Source organism: Scyliorhinus canicula, chromosome 14 (genome assembly GCF_902713615.1).
Source record: "Scyliorhinus canicula chromosome 14, sScyCan1.1, whole genome shotgun sequence".
In the NCBI taxonomy this organism is placed as follows: Eukaryota; Metazoa; Chordata; class Chondrichthyes; order Carcharhiniformes; family Scyliorhinidae; genus Scyliorhinus; species Scyliorhinus canicula.
This window is the reverse complement of record NC_052159.1, coordinates 5,542,878-5,565,877: the sequence shown is the minus strand read 5'-3', so window position 1 is coordinate 5,565,877 and position 23,000 is coordinate 5,542,878. Positions and strand designations below refer to the sequence as shown.

Sequence of the window (23,000 nt, the reverse complement as noted above, 5' to 3'; positions counted from 1 at the left end):
AATTTGGCTCAAGTAAATTTGGGGAAGGGAGAGTTTTTACAGAGAGTGTTTCCCCCGAAGGTTAAACGGTTGGGTAGAGTTGATGATAGGGGCAGGTGTAAACGGGCTGTGAGGGGACACTTTCTCATTCAAGGGCTATCCTGACCAGGAGGCGGAGTGAGGAGCAAGGGTGGGGGGGGGGGGGGGGAGGGGGGTAGAGGAGGGGAGGGAGTAGGGAGAAGGAGGGAGAGAGGGAGAGGTGGAGGGATGCGGAGGGGGGAGGGAACAGTGGAGGGGGTGTGTGGTAAACACCACTAGTGGTATATTGTATGTATTACGGCACTTCCCGTATATTACAGATACAACGGTAAATCCCTGCCTGCTGGCTCCGCCCATTCTGGATCCAGCTACAGGAGGCACAACACCTTGTTCAATAAATTGATGTACCGCCAATTACCACAAGACGAGAATGGTGGAATAATCGAGGCTTATTGTTCCCTCCCCCCTCCTCATCCCTCCACCTCTCCCTCTACCCCTCCTTCCTCCTACTCCCTGCCCTCCTCTACCCCCCTCCTCCCCTCTCCCCCCTTGCTCCTCGCTCCAAACCCAGACCCGCCTCCTAGTCAGGATAGTCCTTGAGGCACGAGAACAAATGTTCTCTTCAGTTAAGGGGAAGGTTCTGTCAGTCGTACCTGTAAATACGGGCAGTGCCGTTTTACATACAATATACCACTAGTGGTGTTTACCACAGGGTGCAGGGAGAGTGAAGGGGGAGGGGGAAGAGGGAGGAGTGGAGGGCAGAGGAGGGGGAGGGGGAAGAGGGAGGGTAGGGGGAAGAGGGAAGGGAGGAGGGAGGGGAGGAGTGGGTGAGAGAGGGGAAGTGGGAGGAGAAGAGGAAGAGAAAGAGGGAGGGGAAGAGGGAGGGGGAGGGGGAAGAGGGAGGGGAGAAGAGAAGGATGGAGGGGAGGAGTGGGGGAGAGGGGCAAGAGGAGGGGGGAGGTGGAAGAGGGAGGGGTTGATGGTAGGGGGGAGGGGAAAGGGAGGGGGGCTGCTGGGCCCATCCGGGCCGGAGAATCGCGGGGGGGGGGGGGGGGGGGGGGGGGGGGCCACATAGAGCGGCCCCCGACCAGCGCTGCTCTAACCACGCCGGCCCCAATGGTGCTGATTCTCCACTCTGCGGAGAATCGCGTCCCAGCATCGAGGACGACCTGGCGCAATTCACGCGCCCCCCCCCCCGGCGATTCTCCGACCCAGGCGGGGTCAGAGAATCCCGCCCACAGTCACATCCTGTCCACTTTAAAACAGGGTGTCCCCAATCTACACTCTCTGGTCAATATAAACAAGGATGTAACAATGATATATTTCTCCTGTGGTAGTCAGTCGATTTACTGCTGCAGATTTACTCCATTTAGGATGAATTTAAAATTCAAAATTTGAACAGGCAACTGAACTATTTTTAAAAAATAGTTTTTATTCTCCTTTTTCTACGTTTTCTCCCAAATTTACACCCAACAATAAACAATAATCAGTAACGAATGTAATGTCAATCCCCATATCAATCCCATCCTCCCACCAAATCCCCAAACATCAGCCCGCATGTTAACATAAACAAATGACAAAAAGGAATCAGGAATCAGCCATAGTCACCATTAACCCACACAGCCCCCCCCTCCCCCAACCCTCCCAGCTCCCAACCCCCCAAATGTAGTAGTGGGCAGCACGGTAGCATGGTGGTTAGCATAAATGCTTCACAGCTCCAGGGTCCCGGGTTCGATTCCCAGCTGGGTCACTGTCTGTGTGGAGTCTGCACGTCCTCCCCCTGTGTGCGTGGGTTTCCTCCGGGTGCTCCGGTTTCCTCCCACAGTCCAAAGATGTGCGGGTTAGGTGGATTGGCCATGATAAATTGCCCGTAGTGTCCTAAAAAGTAAGGTTAAGGGGGAGGGGGTTGTTGGGTTACGGGTATAGGGTGGATACGTGGGTTTGAGTAGGGTGATCATTGCTCGGCACAACATCGAGGGCCGAAGGGCCTGTTCTGTGCTGTACTGTTCTATATTCTATGTTCGATGTGATCCAATTCGCGAAAGTGCTAGATAATTAATAACGCCCATGAATTGTAGAACCCCTCCATCCTTCCCCGCAGTTCAAATTTGACCTTTTCAAGCGTTAAGAATTCCAACAGGTCCCCCCGCCATGCCAGGGCACAGGGTGGAGATATTGATCTCCACCCCAACAGGATCCGCCTTCAGGCGATCAACGAGGCGAAGGCTACAACATCTGCCTCTGCGTCCGTTTCCAACCCTGGCTGGTCCGACACCCCGAATATGGCCTCCCGGGGACCCGGGTCCAGTTTCACGTGCACCACTTTATAGATTATCCTAAACACCTCCTTCCAATAATCCTCCAGCTTTGGACAGGACCAAAACATATTAACGTGGTTTACGGGGCCCCCACCTGCAACGTTAACAGGCAACTAAAGGGGCTGGTTTAGCTCACTCGGCTAAATCGCTGGCTTTTCAAGCAGACCAAGCAGGCCAGCATCACGGTTCAATTCCCGTACCAGCCTCCCCGGACAGGCGCCGGAATGTGGCGACTAGGGGCTTTTAACAGTAACTTCATTGAAGCCTACTCGTGACAATAAGTGATTTTCATTTTATTTCATGTAACAGGGAAGTCTCGGGTCCAGCTCTTTCCAATGCTGAATTAGATTTGGGGGCAGCACGGTAGCACAAGTGGATAGCACTGTGGCTTCACAGCGCCAGGGTCCCAGGTTCGATTCCGGCTTGGGTCACTGTCTGTGCGGAGTCTGCACGTTCTCCCCGTGTCTGCGTGGGTTTCCTCCGGGTGCTCCGGTTTCCTCTCACAGTCCAAAGACGTGCAGGTTAGGTGGATTGGCCAGGCTAAATTGCCCTTAGTGACCAAAAAGGTGAGGAGGGGTTATTGGGTTACGGGGATAGGGTGGAAGTGAGGGCTTAAGTGGGTCGGTGCTGTGAAGCCACAGTGCTAACCACTGTGCAACCGTGCTGATAAATGTTAATGGAGCAATTTACACAATAAATGTTGATGGAAATACCGGATCAAAAAACAGAAAGTGAAAAATGTGAAGCCCTCAGAATCTCACAGTGCAGGAGGAGGCCATTCAGCCCATCATGCTCGTTCCAGCTCCTTGAAAGAGCTGTCCAATTAGCCCCACTCCCCACTACTCTTTCCCCATAGCCCTGCAAAATGTTTCCTTCAAGTTTTAGCCAAATCCCTTTTCTGAAAATGATTGAATCTGTTTCAATCGCCCTTTCAGGCAGTGCCTTCCACATCACAACAGCTCGCTGTGTTGGGGGGGTGGCGACACGGTGGCGTAGTGGTTAGCATTGCTGCCTCACGGCGCTGAGGTCCCAGGTTCGATCCCGGCTCTGGGTCACTGTCCGTGTGGAGTTTGCACATTCTCCCCGTGCCTGCGTGTGTTTCGCCCCCACAACCCAAAGATGTGCAGAGTAGGTGGATTGGGCACGCTAAATTGCCCCTTAATTGGAAAAAATAAATTGGGTATTCTAAATTTATTGTTTTTAAAACACGCTGTGTTAAAAAATGCATTCTCCTCATCTCCCCCTCCGGCTCTTTTACCGATTTTCTTCAATCTGCGTCTCCTCTGGTTACCGACCCTCCTGTTGATGAAAAACCATTTCTCTTCATTTATTCTTCATTGTTTTGACGTCGATGTGAGATTTTTATACTGCTAAGTATGCTCAAGGCCAATTTGTGAAATGGTGGTCTGCATTAACCTCTGTTTTTCCTGTTCTCAGTACCGTACAAGTTCTTCACAGATCACGGTGGGATTAACGAGAAACGGAAGCAGCGGAGAATTCGGACAACCTTCACCAGCTCACAGCTGAAGGAGCTGGAGCGAGTGTTTGCCGAGACCCACTATCCCGATATCTACACCAGGGAGGAACTGGCGCTGAAGATTGATCTGACGGAGGCCAGGGTCCAGGTAGGAGGGCGTTCCGAATTTCCTCCCACAGTTTGTTTCTCACCCGGAGAGTGTCAGCTGTGGATCAGTGGGTATCTCTTCCTCACAGAGTGAGTGGATTCAAGCCCCCCTCCAGAACTCAGGCTGACACTCCCGTTGCTGAGGGAATGCTGCGTTGTATGAGGTGCTGTCTTTCAGATGAACTATTAAAATGAGTTCCTGTCTTCCTCTCAAGCGAATATCAAAGATCCCATGGGCACAATTTTGAAGAAGAATCATAGAAGAAATAGGAGCAGGAGGAGGCCATTCAGCCCTTCGAGCCTGTTCCGCCATTCATTATGATCATGGCTGATCATCCAACTCAATAGCCTGATCCCACTTTCCCCCATATCCTTTGATCACCTTCACCCTAAGTGCTCTATCTAACTGCTTCTTGAAAACATACAATGTTTTGGACTCAACTATTTCCTGTGGTAACACATTCCACAGGCCAAATATTCTCTGGTTGAAGACATTTCTCCTCATCTCTGTCCTAAATGGTCCACCCCGTATCCTCAGACTGTGACCCTGGGTCTCCTGGGGAATATTTATCTCTCAAAAGAAATGGTCTGGTGCTAATCAGTTTGCGAGAACGTGCTGTGTATGAATTGGTTGCTGCGTTTCCTGCATTACAACAGTCATTCTAAAATATCCTGTGAGGAAAGGTGCAAAGTAAATGTAAGTCCTTTCTTAGGAAACAAGAACCTCTGCCATTCTTACCCAGTCTGGGTGGAGACGTAACTCCAGTCCCGCACTAATGTGGTGGATTCTCAAATGGTCCCAAAAGCAACTCGGTCAAATCAAACTTTTTAGGGTCGCACTATTTATCTTGCCGTCTCCGGAAGAAGATATTCGTTCAAATAGTTGAATTCAGGAGGCAAAGCCAGGAAATCGCTCCCTGTTTCCTTACAGTAGCTTCAAGAGCTTATGGGTAACTGAGAATGAATGGATTAATCTATCAAATCGATACGACACTGAAATTGCTCATTCAGTATCCCATTCAAACAATCTCTATTTAAACCTCAGGAGCACTTCAAAACTAACAGTAACACCAATCAGGAAGCTGGTCAGAGGGTTTTAGTCAGATAACCTGTTTAATATCCAGGATGGGGTTAGAATCTCTCCTGGCCTTATTCGAGCAGTGGCTGAGGGTTCTTCTGCAACTTTCATGAGATTTATAATAATGATATTATAATAACTTCATTGTAGTGTTAATGTAAACCTACTTGTGACACTAATAAAGATTATTATTATCCTGGACATTTCCCCCTCCCCAACCCCCCCCCCCCCCCCCCCCAACCCCCCACCTCGCACCATCCCCCATCCTTTCAATTCTCAACATTTTAACCGCCTCAATTAGATAACTGCATAGACTCCTAGCCGAGAGGGAATCAAATCTAATTGAACCCTTTTAGCTGTGGAATCATCGTAGTCAATCTGCTCTGCACTCCGTACCACATCTCCTTCTTAAGAGCTGAATGCAGTTGCCCCAAGGTGGGGGTTTAACTAGTGGTTTATGGAACCATAGCGTAGCTTCTGCTCTAACCTCCTGAGATAAAGGCCCACATTCCACGAGGCTTGCTGATTTGTATTCTTGTCCTGGTCCAGCAGACATTAATGATTTGTGTACCAGCACTGCTAAAGCCCCTTGTTGCTTCGCATTTCCTATCGAAGGGTAGGTTGGAGTTTCCCGTTATTCTTTCTTGAATCGGAAATTTTCTATTAGCCCCGGTCTCTGAATTGAGGAATGTTGCCCAGAATTTATATCACTGCAGTGGAGGCAATTCAACCTAACTGGCTTTGTGTTCCACACATGCCGCCTCCCACAACTTCTCCCTCTCACCCTATCCTTCTATTCCTTTCTCCATCATGTATTTATCCAGCTTTCCCTTAAATACATTCATACTATTCATCTCAACCATTCCTTGTGGGAGCCAGTTCCACGTTCTCACCCCTCGCTGGGTAAAAATGTTTCTCCTGAATTCCTGATTGGATTCATTAGTGATGATCTCCTATTTATGGTATCCAGTTCTGGTCACCCATCTACCTGTACCCCATCAAACACGTTCGGAATCTTAAAGACCTCTACAGGTCAGCCCCCAGTTCACTATCTTGTACGTGTCTATTGAGCAGGTGTTTTAGTTGTTATTTGATTGCCCTTGGTCAGAGATTCTGCTTATCCAACTCCCTGCCACCTATGATTTATGTGAGGATTGTCGAGCTCTCTATGTGAGAAGGGCTTCTATCATTTCCCAAAGCTTCTGCTGTTCCAATTACTGGGGAAATCCATTCGGCTGATATGTCAACCAACAAGTCTTAAGCTCAGAGGAATTGTGGATCATTCAGCCCCTTGAGGCCCATTCTCCTGTTACCCCCTGTGCTTGATATCCATCATTGGTTCCCATTCCAGCAACACCTCGATTTTAAAAATTTATTTTTTCTTTTCAAATCCCTCCATGGAATCCCCCCTCCCTATCTCTGTAACCCCCTTCCATCCTCACAACCCTCTGAGGTCCCAATTCTAGACTCCTGACATCTCCAATTTTAATCACTCCACCATTGGCGGCCGCTCATTCTGCTGGCCGGGGTCTTCAACCTCTCCATGTCTCTATCTCTCTTTTTCCAATATGCTCCCCAAAATCTACCTCTTTGAGCGAGTATTTGTTGAACTGTTAGCTCCTTGTGTGTCTTGGTGTCAAATGCTGTTTGGTAATCGCTTCTATGGGGCACCTTGGGACATCTGATTGAGTTAAACGGTTCTCAGGAGGATATACTGGCCTTGGAGGGAGTGCAGATTCACCAGAGTTGTACCAGGATTGAGATACGAGATCAGGTTTCACAAATTAAGCTTGTATTGTATTGAGTGTCAAAGGCTGAGGGATGATCTGATTGAGCTACTGTTGTCTACCCTATTGAATCTACTCTTTTATTCCCCCCACTTCCTGATATGTTTTTTTCCCCCGTCTCATTCCAGGTCTGGTTCCAGAACCGACGGGCCAAATTCCGTAAGCAGGAGAGAGCTGCCAACTCCAAAGGGAACAGCAGCAACCCACCCGGGAAGAAGGTGGACCTCCTGTCCGAAGAGGACGACTCCACGGAGGCCAAGTGCACCGACCCAGACAGCACGGCCAACCCTGCCTGCTCCTCCTCCTCTTCTTCTTCCTCCTCCTCCTCCTCCTCAGGCCCCATCTCCAGCACCAGCCCCCATGCTGTCAACATGCCAAGTCCCAACAGTTCCCAGTCCATCAAGGCGCCGGCCTGGCCGAGCAACGATCTCCTGAAGGCCCAAGCTTGGCAGCCCAGCGACAGTATGACAGGTCCGTTCGCAGGCGTGCTCTCCACCTTGCATAGAAAATGCAACGTGCTCAAGCCTAATCTATTCTAGAGCGAGCGAGAGAGAGAACAACCCCACAGCTTGGGCCATAACTCCCTCTCCCTATCCCTCCAACATCACCCCCTACCCCTCTCTCCTTTGGCGTTCTTTGGCACCTTGACACGGGGAGCGCTGTTGACTCACGCACCACTCTCCCCTTGCTCCCACAATCCTAGTCACCTGACTCGAACCTGGCGTTGTATCTCGTGCCTCGCCATTTGGTCGAGCGGCAACTCCACTAGGTTTGTCGCTCCCTTTAATAGTCACGTCCCTCAGTAAACGCACCTGCGACAGCCTCCATCCCCTGCCTCACATCGAAGAGTCTGAGTGGCCGTCAGTCAGCCCGAGCTCAGCCCTGTACAGGGAGACAAGAGGAGAATTCTTTTTTCAAACCCGTTACCTGGAAAGATTCAATAATAACTTTTGAAAGGGAGAATTGGATAAATACAGGAAAAGGAGAAATGGGGAAAGAGCGGGCCAGTGCTTTCAAAGAGCTAGCATAGGAGTGAGGGCTGAATAGCCTCCTTCTGTGCAGAATGATTCTATGGATGGAAGTACATACAGAACATGGAATCTGGCCAATCAGCTTGTCAGATAAACCCTGAAGTATGTTTTCAAACTGAATGAAAAGGATGAATTCATTGAGTTGTGAATCGATTCTTTCACCAAATCCTTCCTCTTGCTCGCTCCATATAATCTGTTGGAAGGTTGGGGACAGCGGGGGATTGGGAGAGGGAGGGTGGTACATCTGGGATCCACAGGCATTAATTCCTCATTAAGGGATGACTGTTTGCCAAGGTTAGGGAGTGAGCGCTATTCAACCTTGGAAGCTGAATCCATTCCTGATCCAACCAGAGATGTACACTGATGACCAGCGGGGTGGGATGGTGAATGGGGCTGAATTTCCCACCCTCTCCTTGCCCAATGTGTAAAATGCTCACAGCCCTGAGATTGAGGCCAGAGTAGGCGACAGCCCAGCTTGCATTGAACAACCTGTGCAGCCAATGAAATGAGTCAATGCTCCTGATTCCAATCCATATACCCCCTCAGCCCCCATGCCCCACATGGCTTACCAGCCTCACAGCAACTCAATATCTAGACTGACAGAATGAAGACTTGCAAAGGCGATTGGAAAGTCACAGGAGTTTGTGAAACTTCTCCTGGTAAGAAGGCAAGGTCGTCAGGGCAGGAGAAGTGTGAGAAAGGACAATAAACGTTCTTCAAAACATACAAAGTTTGCATTTACCCTTCTGTAGTAACCCGGAGTCAATCGGGCAATGTTATTCCCTCCTTGTTTGGTGACTTTTTAAAAATAATTTATTCTCCAATGTATATGAATTAATTTATGTTGATAGTTAAATTCCCTTTCATATGTAATTGGTGAAAGGGTTTGTTCTCACTGGACAACACTCCAAATCTAAATATTCTCAAACAATCAAAAGTCAGAAGTATTTCTCCATAACAGTTATCTTCCTGGTAGACTTGGGGCTCCACATTATATCACGCAGCGGACATCTCTGTACAGTGACTGGTATCTCTCAGTCCCCTCTCTCTCTCAGGGAGCTATCTGTACACTGACTGGTGTCTCTCAGTCCTCTCTCTCTCAGGGAGATATCTGTACACTGACTGGTGTCTCTCAGTCCCCTCTCTCTCATGGAGATATCTGTACACTGACTGGTGTCTCTCAGTCCCCCCTCTCTCTCAGGGAGATATCTGTACACTGACTGGTGTCTCTCAGTCCCCTCTCTCTCTCAGGGAGATATCTGTACACTGACTGGTGTCTCTCAGTCCCCTCCCTCTCAGGGAGATATCTGTACACTGACTGGTGTCTCTCAGTCCCCTCTCTGTCTCAGGGAGATAACGGTACACTGACTGGTGTCTCTCAGTCCCCTCTCTCTCAGGGGGATATCTGTACACTGACTGGTGTCTCTCAGTTCCCCTCTCTCTCTCATGGAGATATCTGTACACTGACTGGTGTCTCTCAGTCCCCTCTCTCTCAGGGAGATATCTGTACACTGACTGATGTCTCTCAGTCCCCTCTCTGTCTCAGGGAGATAACGGTACACTGACTGGTGTCTCTCAGTCCCCTCTCTCTCAAGGGGATATCTGTACACTGACTGGTGTCTCTCAGTTCCCCTCTCTCTCTCATGGAGATATCTGTACACTGACTGGTGTCTCTCAGTCCCCTCTCTCTCTCAGGGAGATATCTGTACACTGACTGGTGTCTCTCAGTCCCCTCTCTCTCTCAGGGAGATATCTGTACACTGACTGGTGTCTCTCAGTCCCCTCTCTCTCTCTCAGGGAGATATCTGTACACTGACTGGTGTTTCTCGGTCCCCTCTCTCTGTCAGGAAGATATATGTACGCTGACTGGTATCTCTCAGTCCCCTCTCTCTCTCAGGGGGATATCTGTACACTGACTGGTGTCTCTCAGTCCCCTCTCTGTCTCAGGGAGATAACGGTACACTGACTGGTGTCTCTCAGTCCCCTCTCTCTCTCAGGGAGATATCTGTACACTGACTGGTGTCTCTCAGTCCCCTCTCTCTCAGGGAGATATCTGTACACTGACTGGTGTCTCTCAGTCCCCTCTCTCTCTCTCAGGGAGATATCTGTACACTGACTGGTGTTTCTCAGTCCCCTCTCTCTGTCAGGGAGATATATGTACGCTGACTGGTATCTCTCAGTCCCCTCTCTCTCTCAGGGGGATATATGTACACTGACTGGTGGCTCTCAGTCCTCTCTCTCTCAGGGGGATATCTGTACACTGACTGGTGTCTCTCAGTCCCCTCTCTCTCTCAGGGAGATATCTGTACAATGACGCTGTCTCTCAGTTCCCCTCTCTCTCTCTCAGGGAGATATCTGTACACTGACGCTGTCTCTCAGTTCCCCTCTCTCTCAGGGAGATATCTGTACACTGACTGGTGGCTGTCAGTCCTCTCTCTCTCAGGGGGATATCTGTACACTGACTGGTGTCTCTCAGTCCCCTCTCTCTCAGGGAGATATCTGTACACTGACTGGTGTCTCTCAGTCCCCTCTCTCTCTCTCAGGGAGATATCTGTACACTGACTGGTGTCTCTCAGTCCCCTCTCTCTCAGGGAGATATCTGTACACTGACTGGTATCTCTCAGTCCCCTCTCTCTCAGGGAGATATCTGTACACTGACTGGTGTCTCTCAGTCCCTCTCTCAGGGAGATATCTGTACACTGACTGGTGTCTCTCAGTCCCCTCTCTCTCTCAGGGAGATATCTGTACACTGACTGGTATCTCTCAGTCCCCTCTCTCTCTCTCAGGGGGATATCTGTACACTGACTGGTGTCTCTCAGTCCCCTCTCTCTCTCAGGGAGATATCTGTACACTGACTGGTATCTCTCAGTCCCCTCTCTCTCAGGGAGATATCTGTACACTGACATGTGGCAAAGAGATATCTGACTGATGTCTCTTTGAGCTGTGGGGGCGATTGAAATATTTAAGATCACTGTCGATACAGGTACAAAGTCTATTTGATTGCATTTAGAGAGTGGATCTTGTCCTCAGTATGTATTAGGATAATTTTGCTGTTTTCAATTGAGAACAATGTTAGTTAAATATTGTATAATTACATATCAAATGTACATACGGTGATAGAACTGTTATAAATACTGCCTGAGCTCCTAGATACTGTCTTTGTGATTTTAACAGATTTACCATTCTTATGTCCAAAGAATTGATGAGGTTTGTAATCAAATTGTATTTTTGATTTTTCAGATCAATCTATTGAGTGCTGAACCATTTCTATAGTCTTTGAAATAAACCTAGTCTCTGTGTGATGTTACCATTTTGGAGCTTGTAAGAGGACATCCCATAATAAGGCTGGGACTGTGGCAAACTGCTCCAGCATTAGCTGCAGTGAGGCATGTTGCCATGCAATGTCAATTTACACTGAGGTCCATTACTAACCAGGGGCCAGATTAAGACCCGTTGCTTTGATAAAGTAATCAGGGCCCAGATTAAGGCCTGTTACTATAACCAGGCCCAGATTAAGGCCTGTTGCTGTGATAAACTAATCAGAACCCAGATTAAGGCCTGTTGCTGTGATAAACTAACCAGAACCCAGATTAAGGCTTTACTACAACCAGGCCCAGATTAAGGCCTGTTGCTGTGATAAACTAATCAGAACCCAGATTAAGGCCTGTTGCTCTGATAAACTAACCAGAACCCAGATTAAGCCTTTACTATAACCAGGCCCAGATTAAGGCCTGTGGCTCTGATAAACTAACCAGAACCCAGATTAAGGTCTGTTGCTATAACCAGGCCCAGATTAAGGCCTGTTGCTGTGATAAACTAACCAGAACCCAGATTAAGGCTTTACTGTAACGAGACCCAGATTAAGGCCTGTTGCTCTGATAAACTAACCAGAACCCAGATTAAGGTCTGTTGCTATAACCAGGCCCAGATTAAGGCCTGTTGCTGTGATAAACTAACCGGAACCCAGTTTATGGCCTGTTGCTGTAGCCAGGCCCAGATCTATACCTCTTGCTGTGATAAACTAACCAGGGCCTGAATTGCGTTGAGACCTGTTGCTATGGTAAACTAACCTAAGGCCCCTGAGGCTCATGATCCTCTTTTTCTGTCCTTTCCTTTTTATGCCTTGTGGAAGTGTTTGCCCTCAGTCAGAACCTCAGATACGACGAATAAGACTGAAAGTTTCATAGCTGGCTGAGGGAAAGCCCCAATTGAATTGGCATTTTGACAACACGGAATAGAGCCATGAGGCACAAATATCCTGCTCTGCAATTTAAAGATGGATTGTGAAACAAACTGTGAAAAAAATAGATCAGTTAAAATTTTAAGGGCGCACACTTGGTCAGAATTAGAAGAAGTTACAGACGGGCTACATTTTAAACAGAATGGCTGGATAAAGAGAATGAGTAAATCCAATGGTGCCCCAGAACACACTGAGCCCAAGATGGAGGACATGAACTCCGATCAGAACCCAGAACCAGCCCAGATTTATTCTCAGACTAAACAAGAACACAGGGAGAGTTTGTTTTCAAATCTTTCCTCAGCACATATGGAAAAGGAGGCCATTCAGCCCTGATAGCCCATCCTGCCCCTCCCATTAAACCTCTTTCTTAATTCCACTTCACCCAACACTCAAAAGATTAGTCTGAACGGACTGATGCTTATCATGTAAAATTGTTATTCAAAACAGCCTTGTGTAAATGCAGCAATGTGTCAAAAGTTGTGAATGAATTTGGGAATCCATCGAGAACTAATTCAACAGTGTACAGCTGTGCAGAGTTTGAAATAAAATAACCATTTGCTCTATAACTTCAAGAAGGGTCCTATTATTCACTGTTCGTTCTTTTTGGGGAGAGCAAGTGTCATGAACACAATTTCTGATGGTGCTGATCAGGGGCAGCACAGTGGCGCAATGCTGCCTCACGGCGCTGAGGACCCGGGTTCGATCCTGGCCCCGGGTCACTGTCCGTGTGGAGTTTGCACATTCTCCCCGTGTCTGCGTGGGTCTCACCCTCACAATCCAAAAAGATGTGCAGGGTAGGTGGATTGGCCACGCTAAATAATAATAATCTTTATTAGTGTCACAAGTAGGCTTACATTAACACTGCAATGAAGTTACTGTGAAAATCCTCTAGTCGCCACATTCCGGCGCCTGTTCGGGTGCACAGAGGGAGAACTCAGAATGTCCAATTCACCTAACAGCACGTCTTTCGGGACTTGTGGGAAGAAACCGGAGCACCTGGAGGAAACCCACATAGGCACGTTGCCTCTAAATTTGAAAAAAAACATAATTGGGTACTTTAAATTTTTTTTTAAATGATGGTGCTGATCACCTCACTATTGAACTCCCCTGGAGTTTATAAAGATAGAGAGAAGTATACAGAATGGTGTGTTGCCTCCCTGGTACCAGGGTCAAGGATGTCAAAGAGTGGCTGCAGGACATCCTTCTGGGGGAGATGGAACAGCCAGAGGCCATGGTTCATGTCCGTACCAATGACTTAGGTAGGGAGGCAAATGAATTGCTGAAAGCAGATTTCAGGGAGCTAAGAAGGAGATTGAAAAGCAGGACCTCCAAAGCAACAATCTCAGGATTACTCCCAGTCTCATGTGTAAGGGAGCATGGAAGGAGAAGAATTGAGCGATTAAACACATGGTTGGAGAACTGGTACAGGAGGGAAAGCCTCAGATTCCTGAGTTCGGGGGCACCAGTTCTGGAGCAAGTGGGACCTGCACAAGACCAAGATAGACGAAAAGGAAAAGAGAGTGGGGTAGTGCTGTTAATAAGGAACATAAATCAGTACATTAGTGAGAGAGGAACTTAGGTCGAAAGGTCAAGATGTAGATTTAGTTTGGGTGGAGCCATGAACAGTAAGGGGCAGCAAACATTGGCAGGAGCTGTTTATTGGCCATGAAACTGTAGCGGTAATGTTGGACATGGTATAAATCAGGAAATTAGAGATTCATGTAATGTGGGTAATACAATAATAATCAACAACTTCAATTTACACATAGACTAGGCTAACCAAATCAGCACTAGGGCAGTGGAGGATGAATTCTTGGGAGTGCGTACGCAATGGGTTTCTGGAGCAGTATATTGTTGCCATCAGGAATCGGGCTATTTTGGATATAATGTTATGTGATGAGAAAGTACGAATGAATAACCTTGTTGCAAAGGAGTCTTTGGGAAATAGTGACCATAATACAGTAGTCCCCCGTTATACCGCGCTCCGCAATACCGAGGTTCGCGATATACCGCGGGGGGGCTTATGGACCCCAACTGTCAGTTGTGTCAATTTCAGTGGCCGGCTCACTTTGATCCGGAGAAGGAAGCTGCTCTCACTGAAACAATCAGCCGGCCGCTGAAATTGACACTGCCCGCTGCTCTCTCCCTCCAATCCAACTTTCAAGTTTTAATGTTTCTGATTGGAGGGAGAGAGCAGCCGGCAGTGTCAATTTCAGCGGCCGGCTGATTGTTTCAGTGAGAGAGCAGCTTCCCTCTCCAGATCAAAGTGAGCCGGCCGCTGAAATTGACACTGCCCGCTGCTCTCTCCCTCCAATCAGTACCCCAGCAGCCACAGCCTGTACCTCAGCAGCCACGGCCTGCACCCCAGCAGCCATAGTACCCCAGCAGCCACAGTACCCCAGCAGCCATAGTACCCCAGCAGCCACAGCCTGAACCCCAGCAGCCACGGCCTGTACCCCAGGAGCCACAGCCTGAACCCCAGCTACAGAGGGGAGGGGCGATGTGAGACCATGCTGGTCTTGCAGAGGCCCGTATGATCTCCTCCTGTGTTCTCTGCTCTCTCCCTCCAATCAGAAACATTAAAACTTAAAAGTTGGATTGGAGGAGAGAGCAGCCGGCAGTGTCAATTTCAGCGGCCGGCTGATTGTTTCAGTGAGAGAGCAGCTTCCCTCTCCGGATCAAAGTGAGCCGGCCGCTGAAATTGACACTGTTTTAATTAGATCCACGATGGAGGTTTTAAATTTATTTAAAAATCTATGCTAGCGCTTCCCATTGTGAGTCTACGGGGGTCTGACCTCTCCCGCCGCCCCCCGTAGACTCTCAATGGGAAGCGCTAGCATAGATTTTTAAATAAATTTAAAACCCCCATCGTGGATATCCGCGGCTCGGATGCAACGCGGGTGGCTGTCTTGGTCCCCAACACCCGCGTTATAAAGGGGGACTACTGTAGGAAAGAATTTTGCATTAAGTTCGAATGTGATATCGTTCATTCTGAAACAAGGATCTTAATTCTGAAGATAGGAAATTATGACCCTAGTTTCAGAAATTATTAAGGCACGAGGGGCAAGTTGGCGATGGCAGATTGGGAAAAAACAGTAAAAGATTGGACAGTAGAAAGGCAATGGCTAGTATTTAAAGAAATACCACACGGTTTCCAACAGATATTCATTCGCCGAAGCCACAAAGACCCAAAGGGAAAGGTAAATCAACTGTGGTTAACAAAATAAGTTAAAGATTGCATTAAATCAAAGGAAATGGCGTATAAGGATGCCGTTCTGGTCCTTGACAGGGTGGAATCAGTGCACTAGAGAATGTCTAGTTCATGACTAGTTGAATATTTATTGTTAAACAATAGCGTGGGCCAGATAACAATATGAGAGCTACTAAAATCTACTGTTGTGGGTGCCACACAGTGTGTCTTTAACCCTTATACGGTGTTTAAATAACTGCGAGTCGACTTTGTTTAATTCAATCATCTTTATTCAGACACATTCAATGTTAATATTAATCAATCACACCATCAATATCAATTACACTGCAGAATGCTGAAGATAAATACTAGACCTTGATTAACTTTGAGTGACTGACGCGTACCCAAACAGATATTGGCCTTTATCCGTGAGTTGGTTTCCATCATCCTCGGTCTGGTCTGATGCTGTGACTCTGGTCTTCTTTCTACTGGTGGCATGATGGTCCTCTTCGTGGTGGCCAGTGAAGATCACCGTTGTTGTGTTCCTGTTGCTGGCTGCTGCAGAGGTAGATTCAAAGCTGGTGCGGCACCTTTTACCTTCAGGGATTTCCTGCCTCTTTGGGGCTCCCTGGATCATTGCCCAGCGATTGATCAGGGTTCGATCATTCTGATCGCTTAAGTCCAATCAGGGGCCGCCACACCGATTTTGGGATGTGTGGTGAACCACTGTACACTTGTATTAGGGGATGTAAGGTAGGACCTGTATTACAGGTTCGCCGGTAGTCCCTGCCAGCTGGCTCCACCTAGTAGGAGGAGTATAAATATGCGTGTCCTCCATTGATCTGCCATTTTGCCAGCTGCAGCAGGAGGCCACGCATATGACTGCAATAAAGCCACAGTTGTACCCAACCTTAGTCTTTGTGCAATTGATCATGCATCAGGGTGTGCACTCAACGGCCACGACTGCAGGTGTTGGGGGGCACTTAGGCTTTCCAAATAAGTGCTGCTGTGCCTGGTAAACAAGTGTGATTGACAGGATAGTTCTATTGTCTTGTCTGGGATGGCCTGGAACTGACTTTTTTCCTGTGTATTGCAATGTACAGGCTACAGCCTGATCATCAATGTTTATTCAGACTGCCGCCTGCTTGTTCTTGGCTAAATTTCCCAGTATCCCTTGCAGAACACCATCTTAGGTGGTCATTCAGAAACACTACTAACTATCAAATCACTATTATAAATTATCTAAGAGCTGCTACAAATACGATAATCCACTATGACGACTATCTCCAGCTCCCTGAGATAAGTGTCACGTGGTTGATTTTTACTGCCACCTACTGGTTGGAGGTCATATCTGCTAATATTTACATGACAGCTTATGCATATCATCACATCCCCTTTCCTTTGGAAATGAACAATATTTACATGCATTATCTAAATTCAATACACAATACATATGATGTGAATAATACTTCAGTTATTTACATGTTCAATGTCCATCACAAATTCAATTTGCCTGGCTTTCTTCTGTGTCTTGTCGACCTTCTAAGCACTGGTTGAACTTGTGAGAATGCTTGATTTTCAACGGTTTCGGAAGATGGTTCTTGCTGTGTTTCTTTGCTTTGCGCATATTCACCTTGTTCTGACTCTGTGCTGAGGGATCGTTTGTTAAGTTGTCCTGAAATCACTCTCTACATCGTCTGGTGGTTCTGATACATGTGGTTGCTGAACCTTCAGCAAGACTCTCCTGTTTCTTCATCGGTGACAAGATGTATCACTGAGAACCTAATGGTCCCATTGCCTTTGCACACTTCAACCATCCACCTGCATCAGGATCAATCATTTTTTTAAATGTTCTTATTGTCCTCATTTTACACTTTTTCATCAAATATGCAGCCAACTAAAGTTTTTTTTTTAAAATTTAGATTAGCCAATTATTTTTTCCAATTAAGGGGCAATTTAGTGTGGCCAATCCACCTACTCTGCACATTTTTGGGTTGTGGGGGCGAAACCCACACAGACACGGGGAGAATGTGCAAACTCCACACGGACAGTGACCCAGAGCCGGGATTGAACCTGGGACCTCAGCGCCGTGAGGCGGTTGTGCTAACCACTAGGCCACCGTGCTGCCCTAGCCAACTAAAGTTAACCAACAATAACAAATACAATAGCAATCCCCCAACAAGCATCTCCTTCAATGTACAAACCCAAACCTCCCCCCTACATCCCAAATGCAAAACAAGAAAGACCAAAAGGGAATCCATGGTCATCCCATACATGGTAAACAATAACCAATATACTCAACACCGCACCCCCCCCCCCCCCACCTTGTCGATCTATCTGCCTCCTTTTGACCCCACAAAGAAGACAAAAATATCGACAGGTGCGTCGAAAAATGGGCGTGATTCGCTGGGCTCCCCTAGCACCTAGCACACCTGTCTTTGCCCCCGAAAAACCTACTCATCCTCGTCCCAGTCATGTGGGCCCTATGCAGTACCTTGAACTGTATGAGGCTAAGCCTCGCACATGAAGAGGAGAAATTCACCCTTTCCAGGGCGTCCGCCCACGTCCCCTCCTCAATCTGCTCACCCAGCTCCTCTTCCCATTTACCCTTCAGTTCCTCCATCGAGGCCTCGTCTAGCTCCTGCATTACCCGGTATATGTCCGAAATCCTCCCTCCTCCAACCCACACCCCCGAGAGCACCCTGTCCCGTACCCCACGTGGGGGCAACAAGGGGAACCCCTCCACCTGCCATCTGGCAAACGCCCTAACCTGCATGTACCGAAACATGTTCCCCGGGGGGGGAGCCCAAACATCCCCTCTAACTCCCCCAGGCTCGCGAAGCTCCCCTCCACAAACAGGTCCCTCAACCTCCTAACCCCTACCCTGTGCCAGCCCAGAAATCCGCCATCAATCTGTCCATTGCTTTTTTGAGTAGCTGTTTCACAATGTGAACACCTTTTTCAGTCTTCCCATTGGATTGTGGGTACAGAGGACTCAAAATAATGTGCCGGAAATCGAAGCTCTGTGCAAACTCTGTCCACCCAGGACTAAAACATGGGCCATCGTTGCTAATGACAACTTGAGGTATTCTATGGTGAGCACAAATGTCTTTGGAATGTTTGATAACACACCTGGCTGATGAGTTGGCTAGTTGTGCCACTTCTGGAAAGTTAGAGAAATAGTTGATTGCTAACAGGAATTATTTTCCTGCTGGATAGACCATCCCCACTTCCTGCCATGGAGTCGTTATTCGTTCACCCGTTTGCATTGCTGCTTTCCGATGTTTGTGCTGAAATTTCTGACAAGTTGTCCAGTTTTCTACCATCATCTGAATGTCTCGATTGCTGCCTGGCCAGTATACCGTGTCTCTGGCTCTGCGTTTGCTGCCTGGCCAGTATACCGTGTCTCTGGCTCTGCGTTTGCTGCCTGGCCAGTATACCGTGTCTCTGGCTCTGCGTTTGCTGCCTGGCCAGTATACCGTGTCTCTGGCTCTGCGTTTGCTGCCTGGCCAGTATACCGTGTCTCTGGCTCTGCGTTTGCTGCCTGGCCAGTATACCGTGTCTCTGGCTCTGCGTTTGCTGCCTGGCCAGTATACCGTGTCTCTGGCTCTGTGTTTGCTGCCTGGCCAGTATACCGTGTCTCTGGCTCTGCGTTTGCTGCCTGGCCAGTATACCGTGTCTCTGGCTCTGCGTTTGCTGCCTGGCCAGTATACCGTGTCTCTGGCTCTGCGTTTGCTGCCTGGCCAGTATACCGTGTCTCTGGCTCTGCGTTTGCTGTCTGGCCAGTATACCGTGTCTCTGGCTCTGCGTTTGCTGCCTGGCCAGTATACCGTGTCTCTGGCTCTGCGTTTGCTGCCTGGCCAGTATACCGTGTCTCTGGCTCTGCGTTTGCTGCCTGGCCAGTATACCGTGTCTCTGGCTCTGCGTTTGCTGCCTGGCCAGTATACCGTGTCTCTGGCTCTGCGTTTGCTGCCTGGCCAGTATACCGTGTCTCTGGCTCTGCGTTTGCTGCCTGGCCAGTATACCGTGTCTCTGGCTCTGCGTTTGCTGCCTGGCCAGTATACCGTGTCTCTGGCTCTGCGTTTGCTGCCTGGCCAGTATACCGTGTCTCTGGCTCTGCGTTTGCTGCCTGGCCAGTATACCGTGTCTCTGGCTCTGCGTTTGCTGCCTGGCCAGTATACCGTGTCTCTGGCTCTGCGTTTGCTGTCTGGCCAGTATACCGTGTCTCTGGCTCTGCGTTTGCTGCCTGGCCAGTATACCGTGTCTCTGGCTCTGCGTTTGAATTTTTCCATGCCTAAGTGCCCCTCAAGAATCTTCTGTAGAATCACAGAATCGAGATTGGAGTATGACAATCCTGATTTGCCTGAACAAAGATCCATTGGCTGCATTTAGCTCCACTTGAATATTGTAATATTTGGAACAGGATCCTTTTGGCCATCACTCAGTGAGATATTTTATGATCCTTTGTAACACTTCACCCTTCTTGGTTTCTTCTTTGATCAACTTTGATTATGCATCGGACACTGGAAGTATCTCTGTCACAAGATTTACATGTACTTGCACCTCCTCATCCATGTCTTGTTCTTCCACCATATCCGGAGCTCATGCATCAGAAACTAATATGTTTTCCTGGTGTATCACCCAATTCATTTTCTCCAATTAAGGGGCAATTTAGCGTGGTCAATCCATCTACCCTGCACATCTTTGGGTTGTGGGGGCGAAACCCACGAAAACACGGAGAGACAACACAAAGAGCCTTAGTTGATGCTAAAACTTTTAATATATTCCAGAGGCGGCTGGATATAGCACTTGGGGAGAATGGGATGAAAGGCTATGGGGAGAAAGCAGGATCAGGCTATTGAGTTGGATGATCAGCCATGATCGTGATGAATGGCGGAGAAGGCTCGAAGGGCCATAAGGCCTCCTCCTGCTCCTATCTTCTGTGTAATGTGCAAACTCCACACCGACAGTGACCCAGAGCCAGGATCGAACCTGGGACCTCAGCACTGTGAGGCAGCAGTGCTAACCACTGCGCCACCGTGTCGCCCTTCCTGGAGTATAAATGAGATTGAAGTCACATCTCTGGAGTTTTATCATCATCATCTGTATTCTCGGTGACATCTCAATTCACGTTTTTTTTTGTGATTGCTGCTAGCGGTCTATGATCAGTTTGAACCAAGAATGTTGGTAGGCCATGCACATAATTGTGAAATTTTTCTCAGCCACTGATCTGACCTAAGCATTCTTCCTCGATCGAGCATATGTGTGCTCTGTGTCAGTCACTGACCTTGAAGGAGAAGCCCATTTTCATCATTGACTTGCTGCAATAACACTACTCCCAGCTCATTTTCCGACGCACCTGTCGATATTTTTGTCTTCTTTGTGGGGTCAAACAATGTCAGCACTGGAGCTGTTGTCAATGCTTCATGTGACATTCGCCATGCATGCTCATGTCTGTTAGACCATTGGAAAATAGTGTCTTATTGATTATTTCCCTCCAGCATGTCGTTTTTGCTGTTAAATTAGGAATGAATTTACCTGTGACATTTCTCACACCCAACATCCTGAAGACTCCTTTTTTGTCTGTTGGACGAGGCATGTTTAATATCGCCTTTATCTTCCCCTGGTCTGGTTGTACACCTGGAGAAGACAGTTTGTCTCCCAAGAATGTAATTTGTTAGGGCAGCCTAACGGTGGCCTAGTGGTTAACACAGCTGCCTCACGGCACTGAGGTCCCAGGTTCGATCCCGGCTCTGGGTCACTGTCCGTGTGGAGTTTGCACATTCTCCCCGTGTCTGTGTGGGTCTCACCCCCACAACCCAAAGATGTGCAGGATAGGTGGATTGGCCTCACTAAATTGCCCCTTAATTGGAAAAGATAATTGGGCACTCTAAATTTATTTTTTTAAAAGAATGTAATTTCTTCAACACCAAACTAGCATTTGGTTTTATTGAACTTCAGACGAAGTTTTTTGATGCTTCTCAGCACTTTTGCTGTGCTCCTCTCTTGTTGAGCCCCAAACGATGATATCGGCAATGTACACTCTGACACCTGCAATTCCATCCACAACGTGTTCTATTGTCCCGCGGAAAATTTCAGATGCTGAAATAATACCAAATGGCATTCTGAGAAAACAGCATCGTCCCAATGGAGTGTTGAAGATGCAGAACTTTATGCTCTCCCCATCCAACTTTAGTTGCCTAAAAGCCTGTAGTGCCTCTATTATGCTAAAGCATGTCGCTCCTGACATCTCACACGTAATCTCTTCTCGTTTTGGAATTGGATAATGTTCACACTTTATATTTAAGTTGAGGTCTTTGGGATCCATGCAGATTCTCAAGTCATTGTTTCGTTTCTTCACACAGACCATGGAGTTCACTCAATCCATTGGTTCTTCAATTCGTTTCATCCCAGATTTGTCATCCTCTCCAGTTCATCTTTAAGTCGATCCTTTAACGGTGCTGGAACTCGCCTGGTGCGTGTATGATTGGTTGCACATTCTCTTTCAGTTCTATCGATAAGCGAATGGCAAACTCAAAATATTTCTGTGATGTACTTTGCATTGTTGTTTTTTTTAGAAAATATTTTATTGAGGCATTTATAAGTACTTTGCATAGTTAAAGCACACACAGCACTGTATACTCTTTTTAACCAATTCAAGTGCTTCACAGGCTTCCACTCCCAGCTGTGATTCACGCTCAGCTTCCGCAATGAAAAACTTCACTTTCTGCATCTTATTCTTCAAACTGACATCCATTTCGCACACTCCTAGAATGTTGATTCTTTTACCTTTATAATCCTTCAAAAATAACATTTTATTCAAGATGTGCTTTCATTTCTTGCATATCTGATAAATTTATAAGATTAGCACACGCTCCCGTGTCAAGTTTAACATTGACTAATGTTAACAAACAACAAAGAACAAAGAAAATTACAGCACAGGAACAGGCCTATGGTGATTGTAGATTTGTAGATCTGAGTAGATGCAATACAACTGAGCAAGCACTAGAGGGAGCTATATATACACAGGGACAGGAAGTGACAACACACTTCACGGAAGGCAGGACACAGACACACAGGCAGGCAGCATTTGAGGTAGCCGTAAGTTAAGCTCTGAAGACAGAACAAATTCACAATAAAGCATCTTCTCCACCTTTGAGACTACGAGCATTATTAAGACACGAGGAACAACACATGGTACCAGGAGTGAGGAACAGCACAAGGCCCTTCGGCCCTTCCAGCCCGCACTGATCCAGTGCCTTTATCTAAACCTGTTGCCTATTTTCCAAGGATCTACTTTCCTCTGTTCCCCGCCCGTTCGTGTATCTGTCCAGATGCATCTTAAATGATGCTATCGTGCCCACCTCTACCACCTCCGCTGGCAAAGCATTCCAGGCACCCACCACCCTTTGCGTAAAAAACTTTCTACACACATCTCCCTTAAACTTTCCCCCTCTCACCTTGAAATCGTGACCCCTTGTAATTGACACCCCCACTCTTGGAAAAAGTTGTTCCTATCCACCCTGTCCATACCTCTCATAATTTTGTAGACCTCAGTCAGGTCCCCCCTAAATGAATCATTAATGTTTTATTAATCATAAGAGGAACTATCCAGTTATCTCTATGAACACATGTATTTGCATTGCTTTTACTGCAGATTTGCTTTCAAGACTTTTCAGCTTGTATCACGTTATAAAGCTCATCTTCACTAGAT

General features: G+C 47.6%; 1 protein-coding gene across 1 annotated transcript; it reads left to right on the top strand.

Moving 5' to 3' along the window:
- Nucleotides 1-3,773: 3,773 nt before the first annotated feature.
- Nucleotides 3,774-7,742, top strand: phox2a (paired like homeobox 2A; the record flags this gene model as incomplete). Its single annotated transcript, XM_038818858.1, is given in 2 exon segments — nucleotides 3,774-3,961; nucleotides 6,954-7,742. Coding segments are annotated over 2 exon segments (599 nt in total), but the record flags the coding sequence as incomplete, so codon positions are not given.
- Nucleotides 7,743-23,000: the final 15,258 nt, after the last annotated feature.